A 27,670-nucleotide genomic window follows, 5' to 3' on the forward strand; every position below is an offset into this window, starting at 1 on the left:
CAAAAGATCATATAATTTATTTCAAAATACTTCAAGTCCTCACTGCACCCCCCCCCACCCAATTAAACAAATGTAAAATTTTAACAATGATTCTGTCTTGGTGATTGATTCATGGATGTTCATTGAACTATTTTCTTTGTTGTTTCATATGTTAGAATTTTTTATAATAAAAGTCAAAAAGAAAAGCAAATAAAAACTACAAGGTATCATTTTCACCCATAGGAAAATAGAAAAAAAGTTTAAAAGTATGCTGTGCTGTCAAGGGTGTAGAGAAATGGGCAGTTTCATAGATCATTAGTGGGGGAGTATAAATTGGTATGGGCTTCCCTAATGGCTCAAACAATAAAGAATCTGCCTGCAATGCAGTAGACAAGGGTTCCATTCCTGGGTCGGGAAGATCCCCTGGAGAAGGGAATGGCAGCCCACTCTAGTGTTCTTGCCTTGAGAATCCCATGGACAGAGGAGCCTGGTGGGCTACAGTTCATGAGGTTGCAAAGAGACTGAAGCAGTTTAGCAGGCATGCATAAACTGGCACAACCTCTTCAGAGGGAACTTTGGCAAAGATATACTTTTGATCCAGCAATTCCAATTCTAAAATTTATCATATAGATTATCTTCAAACACGTGCATAAGTTTATATGAATAAGGATATTTACTGGGGCATTGTTTTTATAACAAAAGACTGGAGACAGAATGTATATTCATCCATTTATGTTGCATCCACACAGTGTGGACTGTTATAAAGTATGGGTTATACCTGTGCTGGTAGGAAACTCTTTCCAAGATGTATTGCTAAGTGGAAAATGCAAACAACAAACCAGTGCCTGTCTTATTACTTTGCCTCAAAAAGTGCTTTGCACATAGTGAGTACATGATTTATATTAATGTTTGTTGAGATAAATAATACATATTTCAATGTGACTGCTCTGAGTCAGGCTCTGTGTATGCATTCAGGTCAAAGATACAGATAGGGGCCCAGATTTTCCATACTGATCAAATTCCTAAGGTCTTACTCTCCTGTATTCATAGATTTTTGAATTTTCCAAGACACATCATGTCCTTTGTAAAATTAAACTGTGAACAAGACATTTTGAGGAAGAAATAAAACTTTCATAAAAGGAAAATTTGCTAAACTTCTCTGATTAGCCAGTGGTTAAGGATCCACCTGCCAAAGAAGAGGACAAGTGTTTGATCTCTGGTCCGGGAAGATTTCACATGTCTACTTGGGGCAGCTAAGCCTGCGTGCTGCAATGACTGAAGCCTGTACACTCTAGAGTCCATCTTCAGCAACAAGAGAAGCCACCACAATGAAAAGTCCTAGCATCACAACTAGAGAGTAGCCCCAACTTGCCACAACTAGAGAAATCCCAAGAGCAGAAACAAGGACCCCACACAGCCAAAAATAAATAGATTAATTACATTTGTTAAAGAGAGAGAGAGAGATTTTGCTGAACCAGGGAGGTTGATGTGGCAACTAGGACATGGTTTCAAGGTTCCTGGCAACCAACACAAAAAGGGAACTCTTGGACCACAGAACTGTTGTTATCTGGTAGAAGAAAGGACACTGGCTCCACCAGAGATATGCTAATTGATCTGGGGGGGGGGGGGTGATGGGCTCAAGGGCCCTTGGTAGCATGACCTGGGGTGGGCAGTAGAGGGCAAACTGAGAAGCTAGTGCTTCTATTTGCATCTATTTGCTCAATGATAAATAAAATATAGCAAGGCAAGCAAGAATATATTAGGGAACTTTATGTAAAGTTCCATGAATTTGGGGCCTCTCAGGTGGTGAGTGAGTGAGTGAAGTTGCTCAGTCGTGTCCGACTCTTTGCAACCCCGTGGACTGTAGCCTACCAGGCTTCTCCCTCCATGGGATTCTCTAGGCAAGAGTACTGGAGTGGGTTACCATGCCCTCCTCCAGGGGATCTTCCCGACCCAGGGATCAAACCAGGGTCTCCTGCATTCCAGGCAGATGCTTTAACCACTGAGCCACCAGGGAAGCCCAGGTGGTACTAGTGGTAAAGAACCTGCCTGCCAATGCTGAAGATGTAAGAGATTTGGGTTCAAGTCCAGGGTCAGGAAGATCCCCTGGAGGAGGGCATGGTAACCTACTCCAGTATTCTTGCCTGGAGAATTCCATGGACAGAAGAGCCATGGGCTACCATCCATGGGGTCACACAGTTGGACACGACTGAAGCAACTTAGTATGCACACACCCATGAATGTTTAGGGTAAATCGTGTGACAGCAAAGCCAATACAGGGCTCCTCTAGTTATGCTTCAGTCTTCTGGGGGTGAAGATGTGACCTTGGACCAATGACTCGATGCTTCTGAGCCTCACCTCCCTTACCTGGGAAAAATGATTACTGTGCAGATGAAATGAGATGATGCATGTTACTTGGGTTGATAAATGCTTGTTCTGCTGTCCTTTATATTAATGTCACATAATGACCTTATGGCTAAAATCAGAGACTCTGGAGCTACTAAGCCTGGGTTTGGATCTCAGCTCCACCACTTACTAGCTAGGTGACCTTGCCCAAGGTCACCTAGACCCTCTGTGCCTCAGTTTCCCCCTCTGTTTATAAAACGAAGCTAATAGGATTATTGTGATGGTTAAACGAATGGATGGTTGAAAAGCCTCTAGGACAAGAGTCTGGACACACAGGAAGTGCTATGTAAGTGTTTGTTCAATAGATCATAATGTGTTCCCTTTAACCCCTAAAGGTCTTTCTGGAGAAAAGTTAGAAAATAACAGCTTCAAAAAGAAACCAGCTATTTCCAGACTCTAATTGATAAAAGGAATGGATTCCTATAATTCCAGTGGTCCCATCTGCCTTTTAGAAGATTGAGAGGCAGAATGTGTTTGCAATGGTGGAATCTTCGGCAGGTGACTGGCCAGACTGGAGCTGCTTGGGTGCATGGTCCACTTTCCTACGGTGCCTCGCGCCCTTCCACCGAGCTTGACCGAGGACTGACGGCTTTTCCGACACGGGCCAGGGGCGGGCCAAGGGGAGGAGGAGGGAGTGAGCTCCTGGGATCCCCTCGCCCCTCCCCCGCGAACCCAGTGAGTAATGACATTCACGGGGAAGGGAGGGAGCGAGCGAGCGAAGAAGAGGGGCAGGCTCGGCGAGGCCATGTGATGCTGGGCGAGAGAGCCGCCGCCGCCGAAGCCTCCTGCTTTCCTCCCTCGGATTTCGGGCTGTCATGGCGACCCCCAACAACCTGACCCCCACCAACTGCAGCTGGTGGCCCATCTCGGCGCTGGAGAGCGATGCGGCGAGGCCGGCGGAGGCCCCCGACGCACCCGAAGCGGCCAGCCACGCCCATTGGCCCAAGGAGAGCCTGGTTCTGTACCACTGGGCTCAGTCCTTCAGCTCACAGAAGGTAGCCTGGAGGGAGCCGGGACCCCGATGCGCCCCGCGGCTGGGAGGCTTGGGGGAGGGGACCCGGGAGGGTTTAAGAATCTGAAGATCTGCTCAGAGACTGGAGGGTAGAATCTGGGGTTGGGGGGCCCGGAGGACGGGGGACGCTGGGCTGCTCTCCGGGGAGGTGACTGGCCCTATCTTGGGCCCCAGGAGCACCGACCCTCATCCTAGGCACAGCCGTTCTGCCTCTTTCCCTCCCAGAAAGACCCGATCTGTTGGAGGGCTGAGAAGAGAGACAAAGGCAAGGGGAAGGGAATGGGCACTGCTGGGAAGGCGGCCTGTTGGAGGGGGCGGCTGCTGCGGGGAGGGGGAGGAGCGCTTCCTGGGGTCCAGCCTCCAGCCCCAGTCCCATAGCAGGCCTGCCCTCTGCGCTTCTATCCCGATACCACAGGCCTTCGGGTCAAAGCTCCCCTGCCTCTCTGTCCGGCCGGGGGACTTCTTCTGACTGGGGTTTGAAGGGTCTGACCCTAGTCCTCCCCTTACACCCCCTAATTTTGAGCTGAGAAGCAACGAGTTAACCCATCTCCCCAAACCTCAGCTCGGCCCATAAGAGGTGTTTTCTGCTCTTAAAGGCACAGACAACCCCACGGCCCTTTCTCAGACTCAGGGGAGCTGGAAGGTGGTTGGGAATCCAGCCCGGTGTTAAGTTATCGGGGTTCCCGCTTTCTGGGGGTGAGGTCCGAACCCCGCGCCTGTAAGACCCGGGCACCTCTAGGGGCGCAGTCTCCAACCCTGGGCTGTCCTATCTATGAGGCACAAATTCAGCACCATGGCCAGGTCCCAGCAGCCGGGTCCTGGTGGAGCCTACGGGTCACCCATTGCCTGACCCTTCCATTTCTCCCTGGAAGATCCTTCCGTTCCACTCACGTATTTTCCAGATGGAGAAATAGATGCCTTAAAGAGAAATGGCCTTGGAACTAGTCTTTGGTTTGATTTTGGGGTTCGGGCACAGTTTTCATCATCTGGAAAATGGGATAATAATAGCAATTATAGCTATTTCCTCTAATTGCAACCCCTTCTCAGGCTTGCTGAGAGGGTTGTTGAAAAGGTGTTATAGCTCATAGCTTTACACTTGTTCAGTTGCTAAGTCGTGTTCTACACCGGCACTAGTCTCATGTGAGCATACATTACTGTTTCAAACACAGAACACTGGGTCCCACCTCAAAGATTTTGATCCAGTAGATCTGGAGTGGGGCCAGAGATGCTGCCTCCTAACAGGCTACCAGGTGATGCTGACGAAGCTAGTCCACTGACTCTCCTTTGAGTAGTTCCCAGTTTAAAGTACAAACTCTGAGGCCAGAGAGTCCCCAGCAGGAGATCCATCTTCCCCAATAATTCACCATGGAGTTTTTGGCAGGTCATTTCGCCTCCCCCAAAGCCTCAGTTTTATAATCTGTAAAATGGAGCTAATGGCAGTACCTTCTACAGAGGGCTATTTGTGATGGTGAAATGAGATGATGCACAAAAAGTGTCGATAGCAATGCCTGGCACGAGATCAGGGCTCTGTTGATAATGATATCACTAAAGTGTTAGGTAAAGGAGGAGATGGAGCTAACCAAGGTCACGCGGGGACTCGTCCATAAATTCTATACATGCGTGCTGAACACCTACTGCACGCCAGGCTCAACAAAGTTGCTGGGGATTTGGGAATGAGTCAGACCCACTTCCAGATGCCAGGATCTCCTCCTCCCCCAGAACCTCAGGAGCCAAGTCCCAGTGTCCAGGACTGGGCAGGGGGTTGGGGGTGGCACCTCCCATCACCATTTCCCGAGGAAGCCTCCTGAGTATTTCTTATTCAGGATGAACTCAGCTCAGGGCTAAGTTGCCCCCTAAGTCAAGGATGGGACCACCCACTGCAATCCCATTTGTGACCAAGCCTCTGACAAAGGCATTCTCCTGCCTCTCCTGCCAGGGCCTTCTCCTTGCCCAGGTGCCCATGGCGGGTTCTAGAGGCAGTGCAGCCTGACAGAAAGCTCTTGGGCTGTGCAGTCAGATGGTCCTGGCTTCCGGTTTCATCTTGAGTGCTCACTGGCTGTGTGACCTTGGACAAGTCACTTCACCTCTCTGTGCCTCTATATCCTCCTCTGGAAAGGGGGACATTTGCATCTGGCTCTACAGGATTTCTGGGGGATTCAGAGGATGTGGACACGTGTTAAGTGTCAGGCACACAGCAGGAGCTTAGCATTGCCTTCTTTCCCATCAGTCCTAAAGGGCCTTGCCTGTATGCACAGCAATTCCCAGAGGGCCCTCCCAGACATGGCAGAAGGCAAGTAAATGGGCTCTACCTGCCACTCTGGCCTTGCTTTCCAAGCTCCTGGGCACTGGCGCCCCAGTCCTGTCCATGCTGCCCTTGGCCATGTTCCAGCTCCACCCCCACTCCCAGGAGTTCCACAGGCGAGGACTGCACAACCCACCACTCCTCTGCTCAGAAGTCTGCAGCGGCTCCCAAGTCCCTCTGGGAAAAAGCCAGAGTTGTCATAATGGCCTCAGGCCCTCCTACAGGATCTAACCTTGCCTGGTCGTGGAATCCTCATCAATCGGGGGAAGCCTATGAACTTTTCTCAGAATAGTGTTTTTAACTGAGTAACATCAATACATAGGAGCATTGGATTAGAAAGAAAACCAGTCCTACCAAAGTACAGCTACTGGCATATTTTCCAAAAAAATTTAATTACATAATAATATGTGTTTCTGTATGAACCCAAAGTATCACACGATTGAGTGGCAGGACTGATGACTACTGTAACATTGAAGTCGTGACAGTTATAACTGCGGCAACTGTGAAGTGATGACAGTATCTGATTCCTAGTGGTGACAATATTGCAGGCGCTGCTGACTCTACCATGCTTTGTCGCCTACACTCATAATTGAAGAGAATGCTAAGTGTCAGCCTGAGATGACTGAAAATAAACCTGTAATTTTCCCATCCTAGTTCAAGGACTCCCTGATTTTATTCATAGACCCCTGGGTCTAGGAATCTCCATTAAAAATCTGTGTGCACGACTCTTCCTGATCCCCTCTCCTCTGTCTCCCGTGCACCCTGCTGCAGTCACTCTGGCCATCTCATCATTTCTGAAAAATGTCAGACATCTCCACCTCAGGGCCTTTGCACGGGCTGCCCCCTCTGCCTGGAACTCTCTTCTTCAGATCACTGCTTGAACTACCCCTTCACTTTCTTCTTTGCTTAAATGTCACCTTCTAAGAGAGGCCTGCCCTGATGGATCACTCTATTAGTTTTTCTTTTTTGGCTGCCCTGGATCTTCGTTACAGTGCATGGGCCCCTCTAGTTGTGGAGCACTGACTACTGCAGGCAGGCGCAGTGGTTTCAACACAGGCACTCGAGTTGTGGCATGTGCGCTTAGTTGCCCCACGGCCTGTGGGATCTCAGTTCCCCATCCAGGGATCGAACCTGCATCCCCTGCACTAGTAGGCAGATTGTTAACCACCGGGAAGTCCCTGGATCACCCTATTTAAAATGCCCTGGACCCCCAATTTCCCTTACCTTGCTCTACTTTTTTTCTTTTTTTCCCAATGAACTCACTATCTTTTGACACACTATCTCATTTTAACTGCTTGTCTTCTGTCTGCACCCATTAGAATGTCAGCTCCGCATGGGCAGTTACCTTTGTTTTGTTCACTGCTGAGTTTTGAGCGCTTAGAACAAGACCTGGCACAGAGTAAGCATTCAGCAACTAAGTGCTGAAAAAGGGCTCATTTGTAAGCTTCAAGATGTTATATTAAAAGGCATTTGACTCTGTAAGCCTAAAACTGCTCTAAGAAATAAAGCTTATTAATTTTTTCAAAAAACTATTTGAGACAAATAAACTAAGGTTCAGAGACCCCAAGTGTCTTTTACAAAGTCACACAGCAACTAAGTGGCTGGACAGAAACACCAACCCAGCCCATCACCATTTGTTCAAGGGCCTGGGTGAGGGGGGACAGTGCCTAACCGTGACAGTGAAGCACCAGTGGGTGAATTCCAGGCACCCACAGGGGAGACAGTTTGCCCAGATATGGCTGATGCCTGAGTGGTGACCACCTGAGTCTGACCCGGCCTCCAAGAGGTGGAGATGGCAGATGGCCTTGATGGCCGCATGCCCTTCCCCCGGGCCTGGCTTCCTCCCACACTCTCCTCCCCCGCAGAACGGCACATGGCTGTGGCCTGCAGCGCAGCTAAAGGAGAAAGTCTCCTTGGCTGCTTGCCAGAGTGACCCCGAAGCAGCTCCAAGCAGGACTGTTGTTCCTCTAAAGAGAGTCCCCTCCCCAGGCAGGAGTCCCACCACCAGGCATCCTCACTGAAGTTCAAGAGCAAGGTCCTGGGAGCAGACGCCCTGCCAGGATTCACCATTAAATGTCCGGACCTGCCAAGGGCAAAGGCCTGATTTAGTTTCTGTTTCCATACATCCAGAGATCCCAGCCTGACCCAGAGGCTGGATGGCCCGGCAGAGGCCACCAGGATTGGCTGGAGGGGAATGGTTGGTTGGGTTCCAGCAGAACTCCAGCCTCGACTGCCCTGCAGCTCCTACAGGGCACGGGCACCACCCATGAGCTCCAAGATACACATATAAATGCTTTCCTTCATGCCCACTCACACTTATACACACACAGGCACACACACTCATATTCACACTCATGTACACATGCTCACACAAGACTGGATGCTCACACTGATTTGTATCCATACACACCCACACGTGCACACACATGCGCAGACACTTGCTCACTTACACAGCTGCCACTCAGACACATGCACACACACTCACACAACTAGACCTAACAAATGCCACCCTGGCACTACCTCTGTCACAGTCCCCCCCCCCCCCCGCCCCTGCACCATCTTAGAACCAGCAGTTCCCACCCTCTGCCGAGGAGGGCAGAGCCAGCTCTGTCTCCCACAGGATCTGAAGGTAGCATCAGCTCAAAGCAGGGCCATGGGACACTCTGAGAACACGGAGTTCAGGCTTTCATTTTACTAACAGTTAAAAGGAGGTTCAGAAAGGGGCAGCAATAGTTCCAAGGTCACACAGCATTGCCGTGGCAGAGCCAGGCTGAGGACCTGCGTCCCTGCCTCCCCATCCCGCCCACAGGGCCTACTTTTGGCTACTATAGCAAATGAATCTGGGTGAGGGCTGGGGGTTTCAAGGGCTGATTACCCCTTCTTCCCCACAGTCCAGCACACAGAAGGGGTTGTTCATGTTAGCTCTGAGGGTGGGGCATCAAGTACGCTAAGACATCAGCCAGGAATGCAGGGTAGGGCAGTGTGTGTGTGTGTGTCTGTGTGTGTGATAACAGTGATGTTGGAACCCATGTATTAACCTCTCACGCTGGGACTTTATCCATGTCATTCCACCTCAACCTTTTGCCAGCCTTGAAGGAGTAGAATACATTCCTCATTTCACAGAAGCTAGGGATCAGAGAGGTCAAGTGACTTGCCCAAAGTCACACAGCATATAAGCAGGAGAGTCAGCCTTCAAGTTCAGGTCTGTCTGCCTAGTCTAATTCAAGGAGCCAAGGCACACATTACCCCTACAGTATGCCAGGCACTGTTCCACGGGGACTAATCTATCTAATCCTCACAACAACCCTCTGAGGAATTTACTCGTGAGACTTCCATTGAACAGATGAGGAAACTGAGGCGCACAGATGGAGAGCTACTTGGAAAGCCAAGAAAGAAAGAAAGAAAGTGAAGTCACTCAGTCATGTCCGACTCTTTGCGACCCCATGGGCTCTAGCTTACCAGGCTCCTCCATCCATGGAACTTTCCAGGCAAGAATACTGGAGTGGGTTGCCATTTCCTTCTCCAGCAATTAAGTGCTAGAGCTGGGACTTTAACTGGCACAGTCTGGCACGCAGCTCAACATTTTGACTATAACACCATGTTGGCTCTTCTGGGAGCTTACCTCTTGGCATCTGGGAGGAAGACTGGGGACGCCCAGGCTCAGGAGTTACCACCTAGGTATGGAGGGGGGCCATCGACCTGTGCTTCTCTTGGGATGCCTTCTCTTACTCCTGGGCTGGGGACAGAAGTAGGGAGAGCTTGTAGGCATGGACCTTGCCATCCTTTTGCTGGGGGACCTTGGACAAGCCCAGATTTCTCTCTGAGTCTCAGTCCACAGGGAGAGGACAGTTGGACTAGGTGGTCATTAACCATCTCCCAGCTCAGAACTGTTGGGCTGGATCAGGAGCAAACTAGCCTCAAAACTCTCCACTAGCATCTACCAGCTCCAGTGTTTGTCTGGGACCCTGTGGACCTTAGGGAAGGAGTCTGGAAAGGGCAGGTCCAAGACTTTCTGGAAGGAGCCCCCGGGGCAGAGAACACTAGTCTGGGAGTCAGCAACCTTCTAGTTTTAGGTCGACTGCCAAAGTGGCTGTGTGGCTTTGAGTAAGTTAGTTGCCCTCTCTGGGCTTTCATTTTCTCATCAAGAAAAACAGGGAGATGGTCCCCGCTCTGCCACCCTATGGAAGGCTGTTGTGGGCATCCAACGACCAGATAGGAAGGTGTTTGGGGATAATAAAGGGCTAGGCTGATGTCAGCAAATTCTTTTCCCTTCACTTTAGATTTCTCAAATCATTTGAGCAATTTTGCTGTTGGTTATGATGGTAATGAGAAATTCTGCAAATTTCCTGGTCAGATTCACACTTGGAGGCCAGGCTGAGAGTCCAATCCTGATCATGAGAATCATGAATTAAGTGCTTTCTATGTACCAGACACTGTGTCGGTGCTATTATCAATACTTCAATTCTGCAACAACAACAAAGAAATCTGAAGCCCAGAAAGTGTAAGGAATTTGCCCAAACACACAGCAGAGCCAGAAATCCTATCCCAGCTAAGCCCAACTGTGACTCCCAGCTCCCTAACCATCAGTCAGCACTGCCCCTGGTCCCCAGGGCAGAGTTGTCTTCCTCCCTCCACCAGGCACCAGGCTTCCAGGAGGTACGCCACCTCGTCCTGCGCCCCAGGGGCCCAAGAATGGGTTCCAGCAACATGTCCCCTCTGGTGTGTGACCTCTGAACCCTCTTCCTGCACGCCCTGCCCCACTTGGGCAGAGGATCCCCATGTGTCTGCTGGCCCTCCCCGCTCTGACCCTGGCGCCTGCAGGTGCGGCTGGTGATCGCCGAGAAGGGCCTGGTGTGTGAGGAGCGGGACGTGAGCCTGCCGCAGAGCGAGCACAAGGAGCCCTGGTTCATGCGGCTTAACCTGGGCGAGGAGGTGCCCGTTATCATCCACCGCGACAACATCATCAGCGACTACGACCAGATCATCGACTACGTGGAGCGCACATTCACTGGAGGTACGACGGCCGCGCAGGCCCAGACAGCACCCCGAAAGCTTGGAAAACCTGGGAACCCACCCCCCCAACCCCCGACCCAGGCCTGGTCTCCCCGACAAGGAACCACCGGATACAGGCCGGGCTCAGATACCCCCTCCAGGATCCTCAGATCTCCGAGGACCCCCACTTGGAGTGCTGGGGCTGTAGCCTCCTCCCAGAAACTCAGGAGTCACAGACTGGGCTACAGACCCTCCCGAGACCCCCAGGCCTGAGCAGGGCCCAGACCCCCTTCTAAGTCCCCACAGACAGGACCCAGATCACCCAGGGAGGCCAGGGTTCAGCGAGGACCCTGAAAGCATAGTCAGAACCAACAGACTCTCCAGGAAGCCGGAGACCAGCTCAGATACCCAAGAACTTTCCAGAGGTGAGCAGGCCCCAGCACCTCAGAGCCCCCAAGTCCTTCTCCATCACATCCCTGTTCCTTCCTTCCCTCTGGCCCAGCTCAAGTTCAGCAGTTCAGTCCCCATGGCGGAGACAGGCCCAGATGCGCAGTGTTTAAAAAAATATATGAATTAGTTGCCAACATTTAAAAATCAAGGAAGTTTCAGTTTCAAACATCCAGGATTCCAACTTCTCCTCAAGTCTGGCAACACTAGGCTTAGACTTCCACCTGAAAACAGGCCTGGGCAGGTGAGGAGCTGCCTCTTGAAGGACAGTCTGGCAGGGCTCCCTGGAGGAGAGGTAGGCGGGCAGGACCACTGGCGTCCCCTGTTAGCCTGGTAAGGACTTTATCCCAAGAGTCAAGGAAACGGGGTGGGCCCAAGAAAGTGTTAGTCGCTCAGACATGTCCGACTCTGTGTGACCCCATGGACTGTAGCCCGCCAGACTCCTCTGTCCGTGGGACTCTCCAGGCAAGAATACTGAGGTGGGTTGCCATGCCCTCCTCCAGGGGATCTTCCCAACCCAGGGACTGAACCAGCATCTCTTATATCTCCTGCATCCCCAGGCAGGTTCTTTACCACTAGCATCACCTGGGAAGTCAAGGAAAGGGAGTGGGCCCCAGACTGCTGGATAATTCGTGGTTCCAGGATGCTGAGGTTGGGGGCTGTGGTGCCAGAGGCTGGCCTCTGAATCAGGGGGGCGGGAGGCCCAAGACTGGGCCCTCCATCCCCTCCCCAGCCCCGCGCTGTGCCCCGCAGAGCATGTGGTGGCGCTGATGCCAGAGGCAGGCAGCCCGCAGCATGCGCGCGTGCTGCAGTACCGCGAGCTGCTGGACGCGCTGCCCATGGACGCCTACACGCACGGCTGCATTCTGCACCCCGAACTCACCACCGACTCCATGATCCCCAAGTACGCCACGGCCGAGATCCGCAGTGAGTGCTGGGCGCCGGGGTGGGGCTGCAGGACCCTCCAGTAACCTTGGCTCAGCCCCCCTTCTCCTTCTAAAGCCATCCTCACCCCTCCTCCTCTTCCTATTTCTGTGTCTCTTACTCACTTTCTTCCTTTCATTTCTCCTCTTTTTACTCCTTCTCTCCTCTTCCCCGTGGATATCTCTCTCCATCCCTGTGTCTGTTTGTTCATTTCTCTATCTCTCACTCTGGGTCTGTCTGTTTCTCTCTCTCTCTCTGGCTTTCCATCTCACTCACCCTGTTTTGAACTGAATGTCTCTCTCCATCTCTGACAGTTCCCCTTTCTCATCCCCCTCTCCTGCCCCCTTCCTCTTGTTCTGCTATCCCATACAGAGGCTATTCGGCTATCTGTCACCCCAGAGGCTTGTCTGTCCATAGGAGCGTGGACACTTCTCCAAAGGTGTCCCAGCCCTCCAAAGATGTCTGGGGTTGGCAGCCCAGGGCATTGAGTGATTCCGGCTGGCATCACCAAGGATGACTGCCCAGATATTGCAAGGCCCCCAGTGGAGTCTCTGATTTCTGATTAGTCTATCACCCGTCTATAACTGCCAGCTTGAATATGCCCACAGCCTATGTTATCCTTTCATTTTTTTTTTTTTTCAGTACTCAGTAAATAAGGGTTGGATGAAATCAGATCATCCATCAACAACTGTTTACAGACTTTGGTCCAGGGTCTATGCAGACACCATGGGGTCCTATACACAAAGGAAGCGTGATGAGTCTAAGTAGATAATAGATGCTTGGTAAATGGTCACTTCCTCTCTCTCAAGGGAACAAAGCTCATGTCTGAAGGTGAGGCAGACTGTGGAACTTGATTTCATCCTTTTAGAGTGCCCCTGAACAAGACTCAGGATTTGTCTATATTGTCCTGTCCCCAGTGAATCAACAACATTTTTGAGGTCTTCTATGACCCAGGCCTTGATAGGGGGCTGGGGACAGAAGGGGACTGTCACAGCGTCTACCCTCCCAGGGTCATAGTTTCCTGGAAGCAGAAAGACAAATGACTAGGTAATTATAATGCAAGACTAAGTAAATTTGAACAGCCTCTCAGGAGAGCAGTCTGGCACTCTGTATCGAATATTAAAAGGCCCACACCTTTGGAGATTGTCCCGCAATGACAATTGGATGTGTGAGCCAAAGTAGTATGTACAAAGATACACATTGTAGCATAGGCGCTAACAGCAAGAAGCTGGAGATAACCTAGTTGTCCATGATCTGGGGAAATGAATGCGTGAATGTGTATGCATGCTCAATCATGTCTGACTCTTTGTGACCCTATGGACTGGAGCCCCCTCAGCTCTTCTGTTCATGGGGTTTTCCAGGCAAGAATACTGGTCTAGGTTGGCATTTCCTTCTCCAGGGGATCTTCCCAACCCAGGGATCGAACCAGAGTCTCCTGTGTCTCCTGCATTGGCAGGCAGATTATTTACCCGCTGAGTCATCGGGGAAATAAACTTGTTGTCCATGATTTGGGGAATAGGTAGATAAATTCTATTTCTTACAAACAATAGACCATTGTGCAGGTGTTAAAAAAAAATAATAGGCATATGGAATGCTCTTTAAGACGTATTAGTAAAGAGGAAGAAAGTGAAGCATCCAGTGCTATCATTTATATATGTAAAAGGGGGTCCAACTGATACACAAGTGCTTGCAAACACAAAGTGTATTTCTGGAAGGATGCATGAGAAGACTAAGGGAGCAGGACTAAGGACCTGCAGATTGAGAGAAGAGAGATTTACTTTTCTCGGTACATTCTTTAATATTGTTTGAATTCTCAAGCAAGGATGCATGTATAGTTTGTCCAGGACTAATTGATTTAAATTTTTCTAATTTAGTACCAATCAGTGTTATGATAAGGGGAACACAAGAGGCTGGGGCTAAAGAAGATGCCCATCCCAGCCTCTGGGGTCATAGAGGGCTTCTGGAAGGCAGCAATATTCAAGGATGACTAGGAACTAGAAAGGGAAATAGAAAAGAGAATCCTTTTAGGTTCAGGGATAGGAGAGGGCGTGGTGTGAAACCGAAGGACACTTAATGGGGTTGATGTATATAGGCCAGTTGGGGTAGGTGTGGTCCTGGTGTGAATCTAGGGGTAGGACTGGCAGAACTGGAATTTTATCTGGTGAGCAGCAGAGAAACAGTGGTGGAAAGTGACAGGATCAGATTCACATTTTATAAAAATCATTCAACAGAAAGAAGAGTGGGTGGGACAGTTAAAGGGTCCTGGCTGTCATCTAGGTGAGCAATGATGCTGGTCTGGACTAGGTGGAAGGAGTTCCTAAGTGCTTCTGAAAGATAGACGTGCTCCCCCATCCTGTCCTGAGTTATTTGAAGGTACCTAGAAGGCACTGGGGTGCAGAGAGGATCTCAAGACTCCAGCCCAGCTGAGGGAGAGAGGAAGGACCTCACAGGATACAGAAGTCATTCTGCAGTGACCCCTCCCCCATCCCAATTAGTCAAATGTCTTTCCTTGGCCTGGTCTGCCCTCCTGGGGTCTAAAGAAAGCCACATGGGCAGCCTTGGGTGACTGGCAAGAGGAGAAGATACTGTCCTTGAACTTCAAACTCATAAAACATCAATGAGACTTAATATAGCCCCATAGCTGAAAGATCTGGGAAGTGTGCTTGCTGATATCAAGCCAAGAGATAGGATGGTGGACAGTGAAACCTCAGAAACAGAAGCTGCACAATTGCAGTCACTCATTTATTTTCTCATTCTGTTCCATGCATTCATTCAGAAACTCCTGTTCTGTGCCAGGCCTGTACTGGTTTTTGAGGGAACAGAGATGAATCAGATATATTCACTGTTCTCCAGATACTCGGGTTCTGGTGGGGGACATGGACATCCAGAGATAAGTACACTGGCATCAAAATCTCCATGTACAGCAGTACATGTTGTGCATTGCACAAGTCAGGGGGGCACTTTTCACGTAGACCACAATGTGAATAGATTTGTGTAATGGCAGCTGATTAATGTGTTTACATTCTCTGAAAATCTGTACAGCATACACTGGAGGACAAAGAGACCTAGAGGATCAGGAAGGGCTTCATAGAAGAGGTGATCTTGGGCTGAATCTGGAAGTGGAGTTTCAGGAATACAGGAGAGGGCCCTTCCAGGAAGAAGAAACAGTCAGAGCAAAGGCCTAGAGGTTTGGAATGATCTGGACATTCAGGGAGTACTCAGAATTTGGAGGGGCTGAAATGTTACCATATGGGGACAGAGGCAGTTGGGGGAACTCAGTGGAAGAAGATGGAGTTGGTAAGGGAAGAGGAGGTGATCCTGCTGCATCTTTTAAGGCAAGTTGAAGAGCTTGAACATTTTCTGAGGGCAATGAGGAGCAACAGATGGCTTTTCAGCTGAGTGGCATAGTCAGGTGTGTGTTTGAGGAGAGTCTCTCTGGCAGAACCAGGGAGAAGGGCTTGGAGGGGAGAGAGTGCCGGTGACTGGGGGTAGGTCACAGTATCCAGGCAAGAGATCAGTGGAGCAAGGGAGGGCTAAATTAAAGGCAAGTCAGAAAAATGAAAGGGAGAAGTTAAACGTGAGAAAGATTAAATAGGACAATCAATGGAAACTGTGACAGATTTGGTTTGGGGAGGAAGGAGAAGGCAGAGTTGAGGACAACCCCCAGTAATCTGGGCTTCCCAGGTGGCACTACTGATAAAGAACCCACCTGCCAATGCAGGAGACCTAAGAGACATAGGTTCGATCCCTGGATCAGGAAGATCTGCTGAGAAGGGCATGGCCAGCCTCTCCAGTATTCTTGCCTGAGAACCCCATAGACAGAGGAGCCTGGCAGGCTATGGTCCATTGGGTTGCAAGGAGTCAGACACGACTGAAGTGACTTAGCACACATGCATGCCCAGGCATCTGGCTTGGCTTAGTGTGGGGCAAGCAAGCTGCAGTTGGGGGAGTAGGCAAACAAGGAGCAGGTGGAGTTGAGAAGGTGATGGAGTTGGTTGGGTGAGGATGAGTTTGAGGAGCCCAAGAGATGTCCAAATGGAGTTGGGGCTCAGGGGAGAAGGCAGGTCAAGTTTACACACCACCTGACCCACTGTGTCCCAGAATTCTGGAGAAATTCTACCCCACACATGGAATCTGTTCCACAGGATCTTATGCCACTTAATCTTTCCACCTCCTCTTGTAAAACCCATGGCTCACAGTTAGACTTTTTAAGGTAGATTACAGGACAGTTCCTCTCTCCCATGAAGAATAATTCTACGGTGCTGCCTTGAGTTCCATCACTGCCCCATGTTCCACCACTGGCTTTCTTGGCATCTTTAAAAAGCCAGTTTTCCCGGAAAACATGGTCAGTATGTCCCTATATCTTCAGGGAAGTTCCCTCACCAGAAGTGGACACCCAGCTCTCTTATGATTTTTCGTTTGTTTAACTGAACAAGTTTTTCCTTGTGGGTTACAGTGAGTGAGCACCAGACTGAGAATCAGACAGATCCAGCTTCAAAATCTCTGCTTGTTGTTTACTAGTTGTGTTACATTATTTAGCCCCCCCTGAACTTGTTTCTTCACTACAGAAATGGGTGGGGAAAATGTAAACTGAAATAAGAGCTTGTCCAGGTTTAGGGTGATATTCATTTCTGGCCAAACTCCTACTCATCCCTCAGAGTCTTCTCCTCCTTGAGCTTTCTTGATACCTTGTGCCCTAGGCAGGTGGCCCTCTGGGTCCCACAGTATCCATTCATTATTCATTAGAGGTTGGCCATGCTATGCCATAGATATCTCTTAAGGGTCTGTCTCTCCCACTAGCCTGAGCCTAAGGCAGGATGGCATCTCATCCATCCCTATATCCTGGCCTGAAGTGACATAGTGTCTGCTGATTATGCCTGTTGATATTGTTACTTTCCAGACTAGTGTTTGAGTGGGACCTATTCTAAGGTATGGGGGAAGGGAAAGGGAAAGCACCAGGTATCAGATGAATAAGACCTTTCCTATTCTTTCCCCAGGACATTTAGCCAATGCCACCACGGACCTCATGAGATTGGACCATGAAGAGGAGCCCCAGCTCTCTGAGCCCTACCTTTCTAAACAGAAGAAGCTCATGGTGAGTGACCCTAGGTCTGCTCATTCCCCTCTCCCACCATCTTTTCCATGGAAGAGAAGAACTGGGAGAAGCTGGTTCTAAGTAGAAATCATTTGATGACCTGAAATAGGAAAACCACTGGCTTGCTTTGCCAATCCTGTCTCCTCTGTCATTTACTGGCTCTTTGACCTTGAGCAAGTCACTGTGCGCCTGGAACCTCCCTTTCCTCATGTCTTCAGTTGTATCTCTAAGAGCAGAGCTTTGTACTGAGGTTCCTGGGTAAATGTAGTATTGAGAGAGTGCTTTAAGGAGAACCCAGTAAGGATGGCGTAGGAATGAAGAAGGATTCAAGTTCACCTGATCTGGACCTTAAAGGGCACCACAAAGTCACCTTGAACAAAGGGATAAACTTTTATACCCTTGTATTAGCCATTGGCCCAAGTATTTCTCAAATATTTCCAGCAAACTCCTTTTTGACCAAAAGCAGTTCTCTGGAGAAGGGGCAGCTTTGAGCCATTATCAACCAGCTTTTACACCCATGAAAGGGATCTGGTCAGGACAGCTAAGCTCACCAGGCTGCTGTGAGCAGCAGATGAGGATGCTTTGTAATGTTGGGGTACCCAATACACTTGAGGGATTATTTGGAGACTGGGTTTGCAGAAGGGGGTTTGGACCAAGAGTCTTCCATCCCTGGTCATCTTTGCCCTATTGAAGCCAACTCAGCTCCTCTAGCTCCTGCCTGTCTGGCCCGCAGGCCAAGATCTTGGAACACGATGACGTGAGCTACCTGAAGAAGATCCTGGGGGAGCTGGCCATGGTGCTGGACCAGATCGAGGCTGAGCTGGAGAAGAGGAAGCTTGAGAACGAGGGTGGGTGCCAGTTCTGGGGTAGGTGAGTGCTGGAGCTCATCCAGCCCACCCTGTCTATGTCTCAGCATCTTTTCCCCAAAGATCTCAGAGGACTGTCCAGGTGGTTAGGATCATGGGCCACGGAGTCAGAAAACCTAGGTTTAAGTCCTAGGTTGGCCACTTGCTAGTTGAATGGCCCTGGGCCAGGTACTTCACCTCCCTGAACCTCAGTTCCCTGTCTATAAAATGGGGATAATAATAAGACCTACTTCAGAGAGATGCTGAGACATTGCATGAAATTATACATGTAGAATGCTTAAATCAGTGTTTCGCACACAGTAGGTATTTAATAAAGGTTAAGCGATTCATGGGGTCACAAAGAGTCAGACACGACTGAGCGACTGAACTGAACTGAAAGATGATGATGGTGGTAGTGATGGCAGTGACCATTATCCCTTATACCACCCACCTTTCCCCCACTGAAGGATGTGTTATGGCTCCTTCATGCTGTAGCCATACATCTAGGCTTACCCAGACTCTCTGATCTTGACTCTTTCTATTCTCAAGTGCGACTCTCCTTGGGGCCCTAAGCATGCCAGCCTCATCTCCACCTCCACATCTTTGCATCTGCCACTCTTCCAGGCTGGGGTACCCTCTCCATACCACTCTGCTCCTTGTCTTCATTTATTCACCATCTTTGCCATCACCTTCTTCAGATTTCATTCTGGACTTTCCCATTTTGCTCTGTTTTAGGTGGCCTGTTAGTCCGGTCTCCTCAACAATGCAAATTTGTGGAAGCCATGCAACTTGCATTGCTACACTTACAGCTTCACACACACACAGAGATGTCTGTGTATTTGGAGAGGTTGCGGAGCATGGTATTCTAAAACACAGGTGTAGAGTCAGACAGATTCGAATTGGGGTTCCAGCTTTGCTGCCTATACTGTGTGACTTGGACAAGTTTCCTTCCCTGTTGGAGCCTCAGTTTCCTCATCTGTGAAGCAGGATGTGTGTGCACGTGCACGGTCGCTTCAGTTGCATCTGGCTCTTTGCAAGCCCGTGGGCTGCAGCCCGCCAGGCTCCTCTGTCCATGGGATTCTCCAGGCAAGAACACTGGAGCGGGCTGCCATGTCCTCCTCCAGGCGATCGTCCCAGGGATTGAACCACATCCCCTGTGGCTCCTGCACTGCAGGTGGATTCTTTACCTCTGAGCCACCAGGGAAGCCCAAAATAGGATGGTAATAGTACAGTTTAAAACCTTAACTCCATCCTGTTGAACTCTTTAAAAAGTGAAAAGCACTCAGCACAGTGTTTAGAACAAACTAGCTTATTATATGTGACAGCTAAAGACATGTGCATTCTTCAGGTGAGAAAACTGAGGCTCAGAGAGGCAAAGTGACTTGCTCAAGGTCACACAGCTCTTAAATGGCATAGTTAGGACAAGAACAGCTTCCCTTTTGGTGGGTCCAATGTTCGTCCAGCATTTCACAGCTGAGGCTCCAAGTGCAAGGCACACAGGTACCTAAGGTCCTAAACAGGGATGCGGTCATGCATGCTGAAACCACTTGTCATAAATCCTTTCTACAAAAAAAGTGCTGTATGGCTAAATGAGTAAAAAGAATATATGTTGAGTTGGCCAAAAAGTTCATTTGGGTTTGTCCACATGATATTATGGAAAAACCTGAATGAACTTTTTTGACCAACTTGATACCCCAAGAAGGAATTTTCTCATTTCTCTCTGAGAGGGTGCTGAAGAAGGGCTATTACGGAAGAGTGTTCAGGGGCCAGTGGACTTAGCTGGACTACATGTTGCCCATCATCTGGAAGGCTAAGCAAGACTAAGTGGAATGATGGTCACAGGGATTCTGAGAGCAGCAAGAGAGCAAAGACCCAGTGTGCAAACACATATTAAGCATCTTCTGGTGTCACATTGACTAAAGCCCCATTGGCTAAAGCAAGTGACACAGCAGAGCTAGGGTTTAACAGGTGGAGGGTTGGATTCTGCCTCTTGGTGGCAGAATCAGTAAAGGCTTGCGAAGGGCTGTGCCTGCCAGAATAGGAGGAATTTGTGGCTGTTTCTGCAGTCTCCTTGAGGTGAGGTGTTCTGATTTTACTTTTAGTGGGTTTCAAGGGAGACAGAAGCGCAGATGAGATGGTGGTCGCTAGGACTGAGGTGGTGGCTGTGGAGATAAGACTCCAGAGGTATTTTGGAGATGAAAATGGGCAGGAACTTGGTGAAAGGTTGAGGGTGTTGGGGGAAGGGTGGAGAGTAAGAGGGGAGAAAGGAATCCAAGAGGACTTCTGAGGTCTTGATCTGAGTTACTGATGATACCGTTTCCTGATATGGGCAAGGGGGACTCAAGAGTTCAGTTTGGGACACAGTGAGTTTGAGATGCTTTTGCAGCACCCAAGAGGGCATGTCACGTAAGCTATTAGATATTCCAGTCTGACTTTCAAAGGAGAGGTCAGAATTTGGAGATGGAAATTTATGAGTCTTCAGCATATCTTTGGTTTTTTGGTTTTGTTATTTATTTACTTATTTTGGCCATGCGGCTTGTAGGATCTTGGTTCCCTGACCAGCAATTGAACCCACACCCTTGGCAGCAAAAGCATGGAGTTCTCACCACTGAACCGCTAGGGAATTCCCATATATGTTGTGATTCAAGTTATAGAATTGGATAATGTCATGTAGAGAACAGTGGAGAGAGAAAGACGCATCAAGACCTGCTTATTTATTAGTTACTTATTGCTTATGCCAAAGTGTTCCCAAACTCAGCAGCTTAAACAAAAAGCTTTTGTCATAGCACACATTTTTCTGTGAATCGGGAATTTTGGAGCAGCTTGGTTGAGTGGTTCTAATTTGGGGTTGCATGATGCAGGCTGCAGTCCAGCTGTTGGCTGGGGCTGCAACACTTGGAGCTGAAGGATCAGAGATGGCTCATTCATGGGGGTCTTGTCTAGAGGTCTCAGTTGTCAGCGGCTGATGCCAGGAGACCTCGGTTCCTACGTGGGCATCTTATTAGGGCTGCTTGAGTTTCTTCACAACATAGCAGCTGGTTTTCCCCTTAGTGAGTGACCCCAGAGAGATAGAAGCAGCAGAAGCCACATTATCTTTTATGATCTACCCTTGAAAGTCATTCTGTCACTTCTGCCACATTCTGTTCATTCAAAGCCAGTCATTAAATACAGCCCATATTCAAGGGGAAGAAAATTAGGCTCCACAAAAGAGATAAGTATCAAGTAATCTTGGACATATTTTTTCTTTTTCTTTTTAAATTGAAGTATAGTTGATCCGCAGCATTATATTAGTTTCAGCCAAGGTTGTTTTAGTTTCAGGCAATTTACCTTCTGAGCCACCAGGGAAGTCAGTTTCAGGTATACAGCATAGAAACTCAGTTTTTTTACAGATTATACTCCATCAAAAGTCTTTACAGGGTAATGGCCATAATTGCCTGTGCTATACAGTACATCTTTTTTGCTTATCTATGCAATACATAGTAATTTGCATCTCTTAATCCCATACCCCTAATTTGCCCCTCCCCCTTCCTTCTCCCCTTTGGTAACCACTACAGTTTTTAAAATTAATTAATTAGCTGTTTTTGGCTGCTCTGGGTCTTCACTGCTGCAAGTGGGCTTTCACTAGTTGCTGTGCACAGGCTTCTCACGCGGTGGCTTCTCTTGCTGCAGCTCGAGGGCTCTAGGACCTGTGAGTTCAGTAGCTGTGGTGCATGGGCTTAATTGCTCCACAGCATGTGGGATATTCCGGGATTAGGGACTAAACCCGTGTCCCCTGCACTGTCAGGCAGATTCTTAACCACGGGACAACCAGGAAAGTCCAACCACTAGTTTATTTTCTCTCTTCTTTATGGAAAGACATTCTATTTTATTACTTATTTGGCTGCACTGGGTCTTAGTTGCACCATGCGGGATCTCCGATCTTCGTTACCACATGCGAGATCTTTAGTTGCTGCATTTGAACACTTAGCTGTGGCACACGGAATCTAGTTCCCTGACCAAGGATCGAACCTGGGGTCCTCTGCATTGGGAATGCAGAGACTTAGCCACTGGAACACCAGGGAAGTCCCTGGAATGGACATTCTTAAGTAGTGACGCACATGTACATGCTTCCAAACATCTGTCTGCAGGCAAACACCAGATGCACGTGGGTGTACACTTCACTCACACATGTGGTAATCCAGCCCACTTCATGGACACAGACACCCACGTGTGCAGCTGTCTACATGCCTATACACAACCAGCTGCACGGATCTGAGCAGACATTCACATGGCTAAACATACACACCACGTAGGTTGCAGACACGTGGGTCCACACACAGACCCAGATCAGAATGCACCCACTGAAAGGGGATTGTGTGTCTGCAGAAATACATACAGATGTGCGTATTTGCACATAGAAAGAAGCAGCTTAATGCAGTGGTTATAAGCACAGGCTCTGGAACCAGATGGCCTGGGTTCAAATCCACACTCTGCTCTGCCACTTACTAGCTATATGGCTTCTACTAAGTTACTTAACCTCTCTGGGCTTCAAATTCCCTTGCCTGTGAAACAGGGATAATAACAGCACCTATTTGATTGGATTGATGTGTGGATTAAGGAAATGAAACCACACTCTCCTGGTTCACCTCATACCTCACAGACTGTGCCTCCTCGTGCACCATCACTACTTTCTTTCATTGCCCAGTTTCTAAACCTTGGCGTGTCCCACAGCTTAGTCCTTGGTCCTGTTCTCAAACCTGTCTACACTAATCCAGTGCATACCCCAGCACTTCCATCCCTTGGTCCTGCCTCCTCTCACTGTCCGTCACCCTGATCATGATCTTGCCCCTCTTCTTACACAGCAGTAATTCCCTGATCCATCATTATTGGCAGCCCTTTGTCTGCACCTTCAGCTCCCTTATCCCTCTCCTACTTCATCACATCTTGCAAAACCTCAGTTCAGTTCAGTTCAGTCACTCAGTTGTGTCTGATTCTTTGCGATACCATGGACTGCAGCACGCTAGGCCTCCTGGTCCATCACCAACTCCCGGAGCTTGCTCAAACTCATGTCCATCAAGCCAGTGATGCCATCCAAACATCTCATCCTCTCTTGCCCCTTCTCCTCCTGCCTTTAATTTTTCTCAGCATCAGGGTCTTTTCCAAAGAGTCAGTTCTTCGCATCAGGTGGCCAAAGTATTGGAGTTCAGCGTCAGTATCAGTCCTTCCAATGAATATTCAGGACTGATTTCCTTTAGGATGTACTGGTTGGACCTCCTTGCTGTCCAAGGGACTCTTAAGAGTCTTCTCCAACACCACAGTTCAAAAGCAGCATTTCTTCGGCACTCAAGTTTCTATTTTATAGCCCAGCTCTCACATCCATACATGACTACTGGGAAAACCATAACTTTGACTAGATGGAACTTTGTTGGCAAAGTAATGTCTCTGCTTTTTAATATGATGTCTAGGTTGACCCCATGGACTATACAGTCCATGGAATTCTCCAGGCCAGAATACTGAAGTGGGTAGCTTTTTCCTTCTCCAGCAGACCTTCCCAACCCCGGAATCAAACTGCTTTCAATACCTCAGACCACTCTCCACCTATTCAGCCTATACCCAGGAGCCTAAACATGGCTGGAGAAATGTACAAGGATGGTGGCTGATCTTTCTTTCTTTTTTATGATCATTTATTTGGCTGTGCCAAGTCTTGGTTACAGTACATGTAATCTTCGGCGCCACATGTGGTATCTTTAGTTGCAGCATTCGAACTCTTAGTTACAGCACGTGAGATCTAGTTGCTTGATCAGGAATTCAACCAGGGCCCCCTGCATTGGGAATGCAGAGTCTTAGCCACTGGACCACCAGGGAAGTCCCCGGCAGGTCTCATTTGAATTCATGACCACTGGCCTTAGATGGCCGTCCTGCTGCCCCAGGCCTCCCACTGCCTCCTGTTCAGATGGCGATTTACTACCTCTCCTTTCTCCTGAACCCTCCAGCTGCTTCTCCCACATCCTTACTCTCAACTCACCCTCATAGCTACCCTCCCACCAGTCCTAGTGCCTGTATGTACACTGTATTTTATCGATTCTAAGTTGCATCTTTGTTAAATCACGTCAACATCCCTGAAATTGGAAGGTTCTCAGTAGTTTAATTGGCATCGCTTGTTCTCTCTCGGGTGGATGTCTTACATGTGAAACTTAGAATTAGAAGCTTCGATGTCTTCAAAGACAGTGCTGTACTCCCTCTTGTTACCAAGGATGAACTGTTCTTGAACTAGTTAAGCTCAGTCCCATCCCTGTGTACTGGATGCCACCCACGCTCATCCACTCAAGGACAAGCACAGCAGTAATTCTCTCTACTTTCTCCTGTAGCATCTCTTCCCCTCTTGGCTCAATCATTCCCATCAACTTTTTTTTTTTTCTTCCAACTTATGAAAACACTCTTGACCCATCTCATAGTGTCCATGTATCCTTCCCATTACAGCAGAACTCTTTAGAAGGGTGACTTTTGCTCAACGTCTCCATTTCCCTTCCTCCCTTTCTCTCTTGGACTCCCTCCAGCCAGGCTTTCATTGTCAGCATCTACTCTGGCTGTTCTTGTCAAGGTCAGCAGCTGCCAAATGCAATCTCCGGGTCTCAGCCTCCCCTTCTGCGACCTTCCGGCAGCGTCTGACCTCAGCTGAGCCCTCTCTCCCTGGCACACTTTCTTATCTTGGCTTCCAGGGCACCGCCCTTTCCTGGGTCATCTCCCACCCCACAGGCTGCTCCTTCTCATGCTGCTTCGCTGGTTGCTTCTTATTGCCCAAGATCTCAATTATGATGCCCCCAAAGCTCCATCCTTGGTCCCGTTCTCAGCTCTGTCTCCACTCCTGCCCTTGATGATGCCACGCACCTGTGCCTCTAACTGCAGACACATCATCTCTCCTCAGAAGTCTCATGAGCATCTGGAAGGTTCCATAGTCAAGAAGAAGCTTTTGATCAGAGCCTTCATTACATTTTAGCTCCTCTTCCCATGAAACCACGAACCTCTTGAGGGAGGACATTGTGTCTTATCACATCTTCATGACCAGCACCCATGCTCAGTTGTGTCTGACTCTTTGCGACCCATGGACCATACCACCAGATACACATTTTAAATGTTTTAAATTATTAATTAATTAATTGACTGCACTGGGTCTTCATTGCTGCAAATAGGCTTTATCTAGCTGCAGTAAGTAGGGGCTACTCTCTAATTTCAGTGCGCAGGCTTCTCGTGGTGGCTTCTCTTGTTGCAAAGCATAGGTAAGTAGGTGCTCAGGCTTCAGTAGTTGTGGCACACTGGCTTAGCTGCCCCGCGGCATGTGGAATCATCCCAGACTAGGGATCAAACGCATGTCCCCTGCATTGTCAGGTGACTTCTTTACCACTGAGCCACCAGGGAAGCCCAAAGCTTCAACTTTTACTCTGACCATGACAGGGAGTCATTACAGGGCTTTGATCAGAGAGAAGGACATGATCTGACTTAAGGTTTAACAGGATTCCCCCGACTACTGTGCTGAGAATAGACTCTAGGGAGTCAAAGGCAAAAGACAATGATTGTTAGGACCAGGGTGCTAACAGTGGAGGTGACATCTAACTTTGGATGTTTTTTGAAAGTAAAGTGGATGGGAACTGCTGCCAAAGTGTATGTGGGTGTGAAACAAAGAGAAGAATTCAATATGGCATGAGGCTTTGGGCCTGAATAACTGAATGGACGGAGGTGCTGTTACTGATGTGTGGATGAGTGTGGTGGATTTGGGGTGAGGATCAGGAATTCAGCTTTGGACTTGTCCAGTTTGAAACACCCAGTGAACAGACAAGTAGAGCTGGAAAATAAGCAGTGTGATATGTGAGTCCAGAGTTTAAATAACCTTCCTGACTTAGGGATCAAACCTGGGCCTCTTACATCTCCTCCATCAGCAGGTGGATTCTTTTACCCCTGTGCCACCTGGAAAGCCCCTAAATATATATATTTGCATTTATCAAGTCAGCTGATCTAAAAGAAAAGAGTAATATAGGAAGTATATGCATATGGCCAAAATCATGAAAGAAGTATAGGAGCGGGCGACCTTGGGGAAACACTATGTCCGGCAGACAGAAGCCAGAGGTGTAAGCGATGAGAGAGAAGGGAGTTATGGGAGGACAGAAGCTGAGCCCGCCCCACCGCCATCTTGTCTCTCTTCCACTCCAGGGCAGAAATGCGAGCTGTGGCTCTGCGGCTGTGCCTTCACCCTTGCGGATGTCCTCCTGGGAGCCACCCTGCACCGCCTCAAATTCCTGGGACTGTCCAAGAAATACTGGGAAGATGGCAGCCGGCCCAACCTGCAGTCCTTCTTTGAGAGGGTCCAGAAACGCTTTGCCTTCCGGAAGGTTCTGGGCGACATCCACACCACTCTGCTGTCGGCGGTCATCCCCAACGCGTTCCGGCTGGTCAAGCGGAAGCCGCCATCTTTCTTTGGGGCGTCCTTTCTCATGGGCTCCCTGGGAGGGATGGGCTACTTTGCCTACTGGTACCTCAAGAAAAAATACATCTAAAGCCAGGCCCCGGGCTTGGTGTCTGACTGCCGGTGTCTCTGTGCTGTGTGACTCCCCACGAGCTCTCGGTAACACACCGTCTCGTCTCACGAACACTTGGACAGCCCCCTCCCACCCCTTGTTTGGAGTAATTCTAGAGTCAGTGTGAAAACATTCCATAGTTTAGGAGTAGACATTGCCAATGCCGTGAGTTGAGGCCACGGCTCTACTAAAGGAGAAAAAGAATGAGTGGGAAAGAGAGAGAGAAAGGAAAAACAAAAACACGAATGCCTTTTTTTGTTTTGATTCAAGGTCTCAAGATGGAACTGTGGGGACTAGTTGGGATCTGAGGTGAGTCCCAGGCCATTTCATTCACCAGGGCCCACATTCTGGGAGGTGCTGGGGGCTCAGAGGGCCTGACCCTCGCCTCCTCTTCCCTCTTGCCCAGGGAAACTCTTCCACAGGACAAAGCCAACATCAAGACTCGACTCTTCTAAGCGGTACTTCCGGGTGGGGCTGGAGACCCGGAAACCCGCACGGGAGACCCCTGAAGATCGGCTCAGGGGCTTCATTCTTCTCCTGGACCTGAACTGAGTCAGCACTGGCTGAAGCCAAGGCAGTGACATCCAACCAGAGGCTGTGTCTGGGACGGATGCCACAAGCACACCCTGCCATTCCCCTCTTGATTTGAGCAGAGCTTGGTCTGGCGCCTTACCGGAAGTTCCTGAAGGCAGCGTCCATCCCATCCTCCTCTTTCCACCTGGAGTTGAGTTTTCCCGACATGTGAGGTAGACCTTCGGTAAAAGCCATGTTGACCATCTCTCGGAAGTTCAGCCCTGGCCAGAGTGTTGGGTTTGAAGATGGATGGTCCTTGGGTCCCTTCTGCCTCTGCCAAAGCCATCTCTGTTGATGCCTGCCTTCCCCATCACTCTCGGGGCTTCCTCCGAGCCCCACCATGTCTCGCGGCGGTTGGGGGTGGGGGTGGGGGTAGGGGTGGGGGTGGGATGGGGGGGAGGCGGTGTCTCTGTACCCACACTGCCAGCCCCCGGGGCATCTCACTTCCCTGTGCCTTTTGCATGGTGGGAAAGGGTCTGGTATCACTGCCGCTCATGCTTAGAAACCACTGAAAGCCCCCAATAAAGCATCCAGGAGGAGCCGCCA

At 49.3% G+C, this 27,670-nt stretch overlaps 1 protein-coding gene and 1 non-coding gene across 5 annotated transcripts; one reads left to right on the plus strand and one right to left on the minus strand.

Annotated features, from left to right (window-relative positions):
• Positions 1-1,924: 1,924 nt before the first annotated feature.
• On the minus strand, positions 1,925-1,996 carry TRNAS-GGA (transfer RNA serine (anticodon GGA)). Its single transcript has one exon. It is a non-coding gene; the product is annotated as a tRNA-Ser (tRNA).
• Positions 1,997-3,132: 1,136 nt separating this feature from the next.
• Positions 3,133-27,670, plus strand: GDAP1L1 (ganglioside induced differentiation associated protein 1 like 1). 4 transcript variants are annotated; one of them, XM_042230165.1, is made up of 6 exons: positions 3,133-3,380; positions 10,521-10,713; positions 11,892-12,065; positions 17,060-17,157; positions 17,891-18,005; positions 26,187-27,670. In XM_042230165.1, the coding sequence occupies exons 1-6, from the start codon at positions 3,201-3,203 to the stop codon at positions 26,528-26,530; spliced, it is 1,104 nt and encodes a 367-aa protein (XP_042086099.1). In that variant the 5' UTR covers positions 3,133-3,200; the 3' UTR covers positions 26,531-27,670. The 4 variants fall into 4 exon arrangements, with proteins under 4 accessions (XP_042086099.1, XP_060253787.1, XP_060253788.1 ...); XM_060397804.1 differs by having other exon boundaries at positions 17,891-18,023; positions 26,187-26,557; XM_060397805.1 differs by lacking the exon at positions 11,892-12,065 and having other exon boundaries at positions 17,891-18,023; positions 26,187-26,557.

The sequence above is a fragment of the Ovis aries genome, chromosome 13 (genome assembly GCF_016772045.2).
Source record: "Ovis aries strain OAR_USU_Benz2616 breed Rambouillet chromosome 13, ARS-UI_Ramb_v3.0, whole genome shotgun sequence".
In the NCBI taxonomy this organism is placed as follows: Eukaryota; Metazoa; Chordata; class Mammalia; order Artiodactyla; family Bovidae; genus Ovis; species Ovis aries.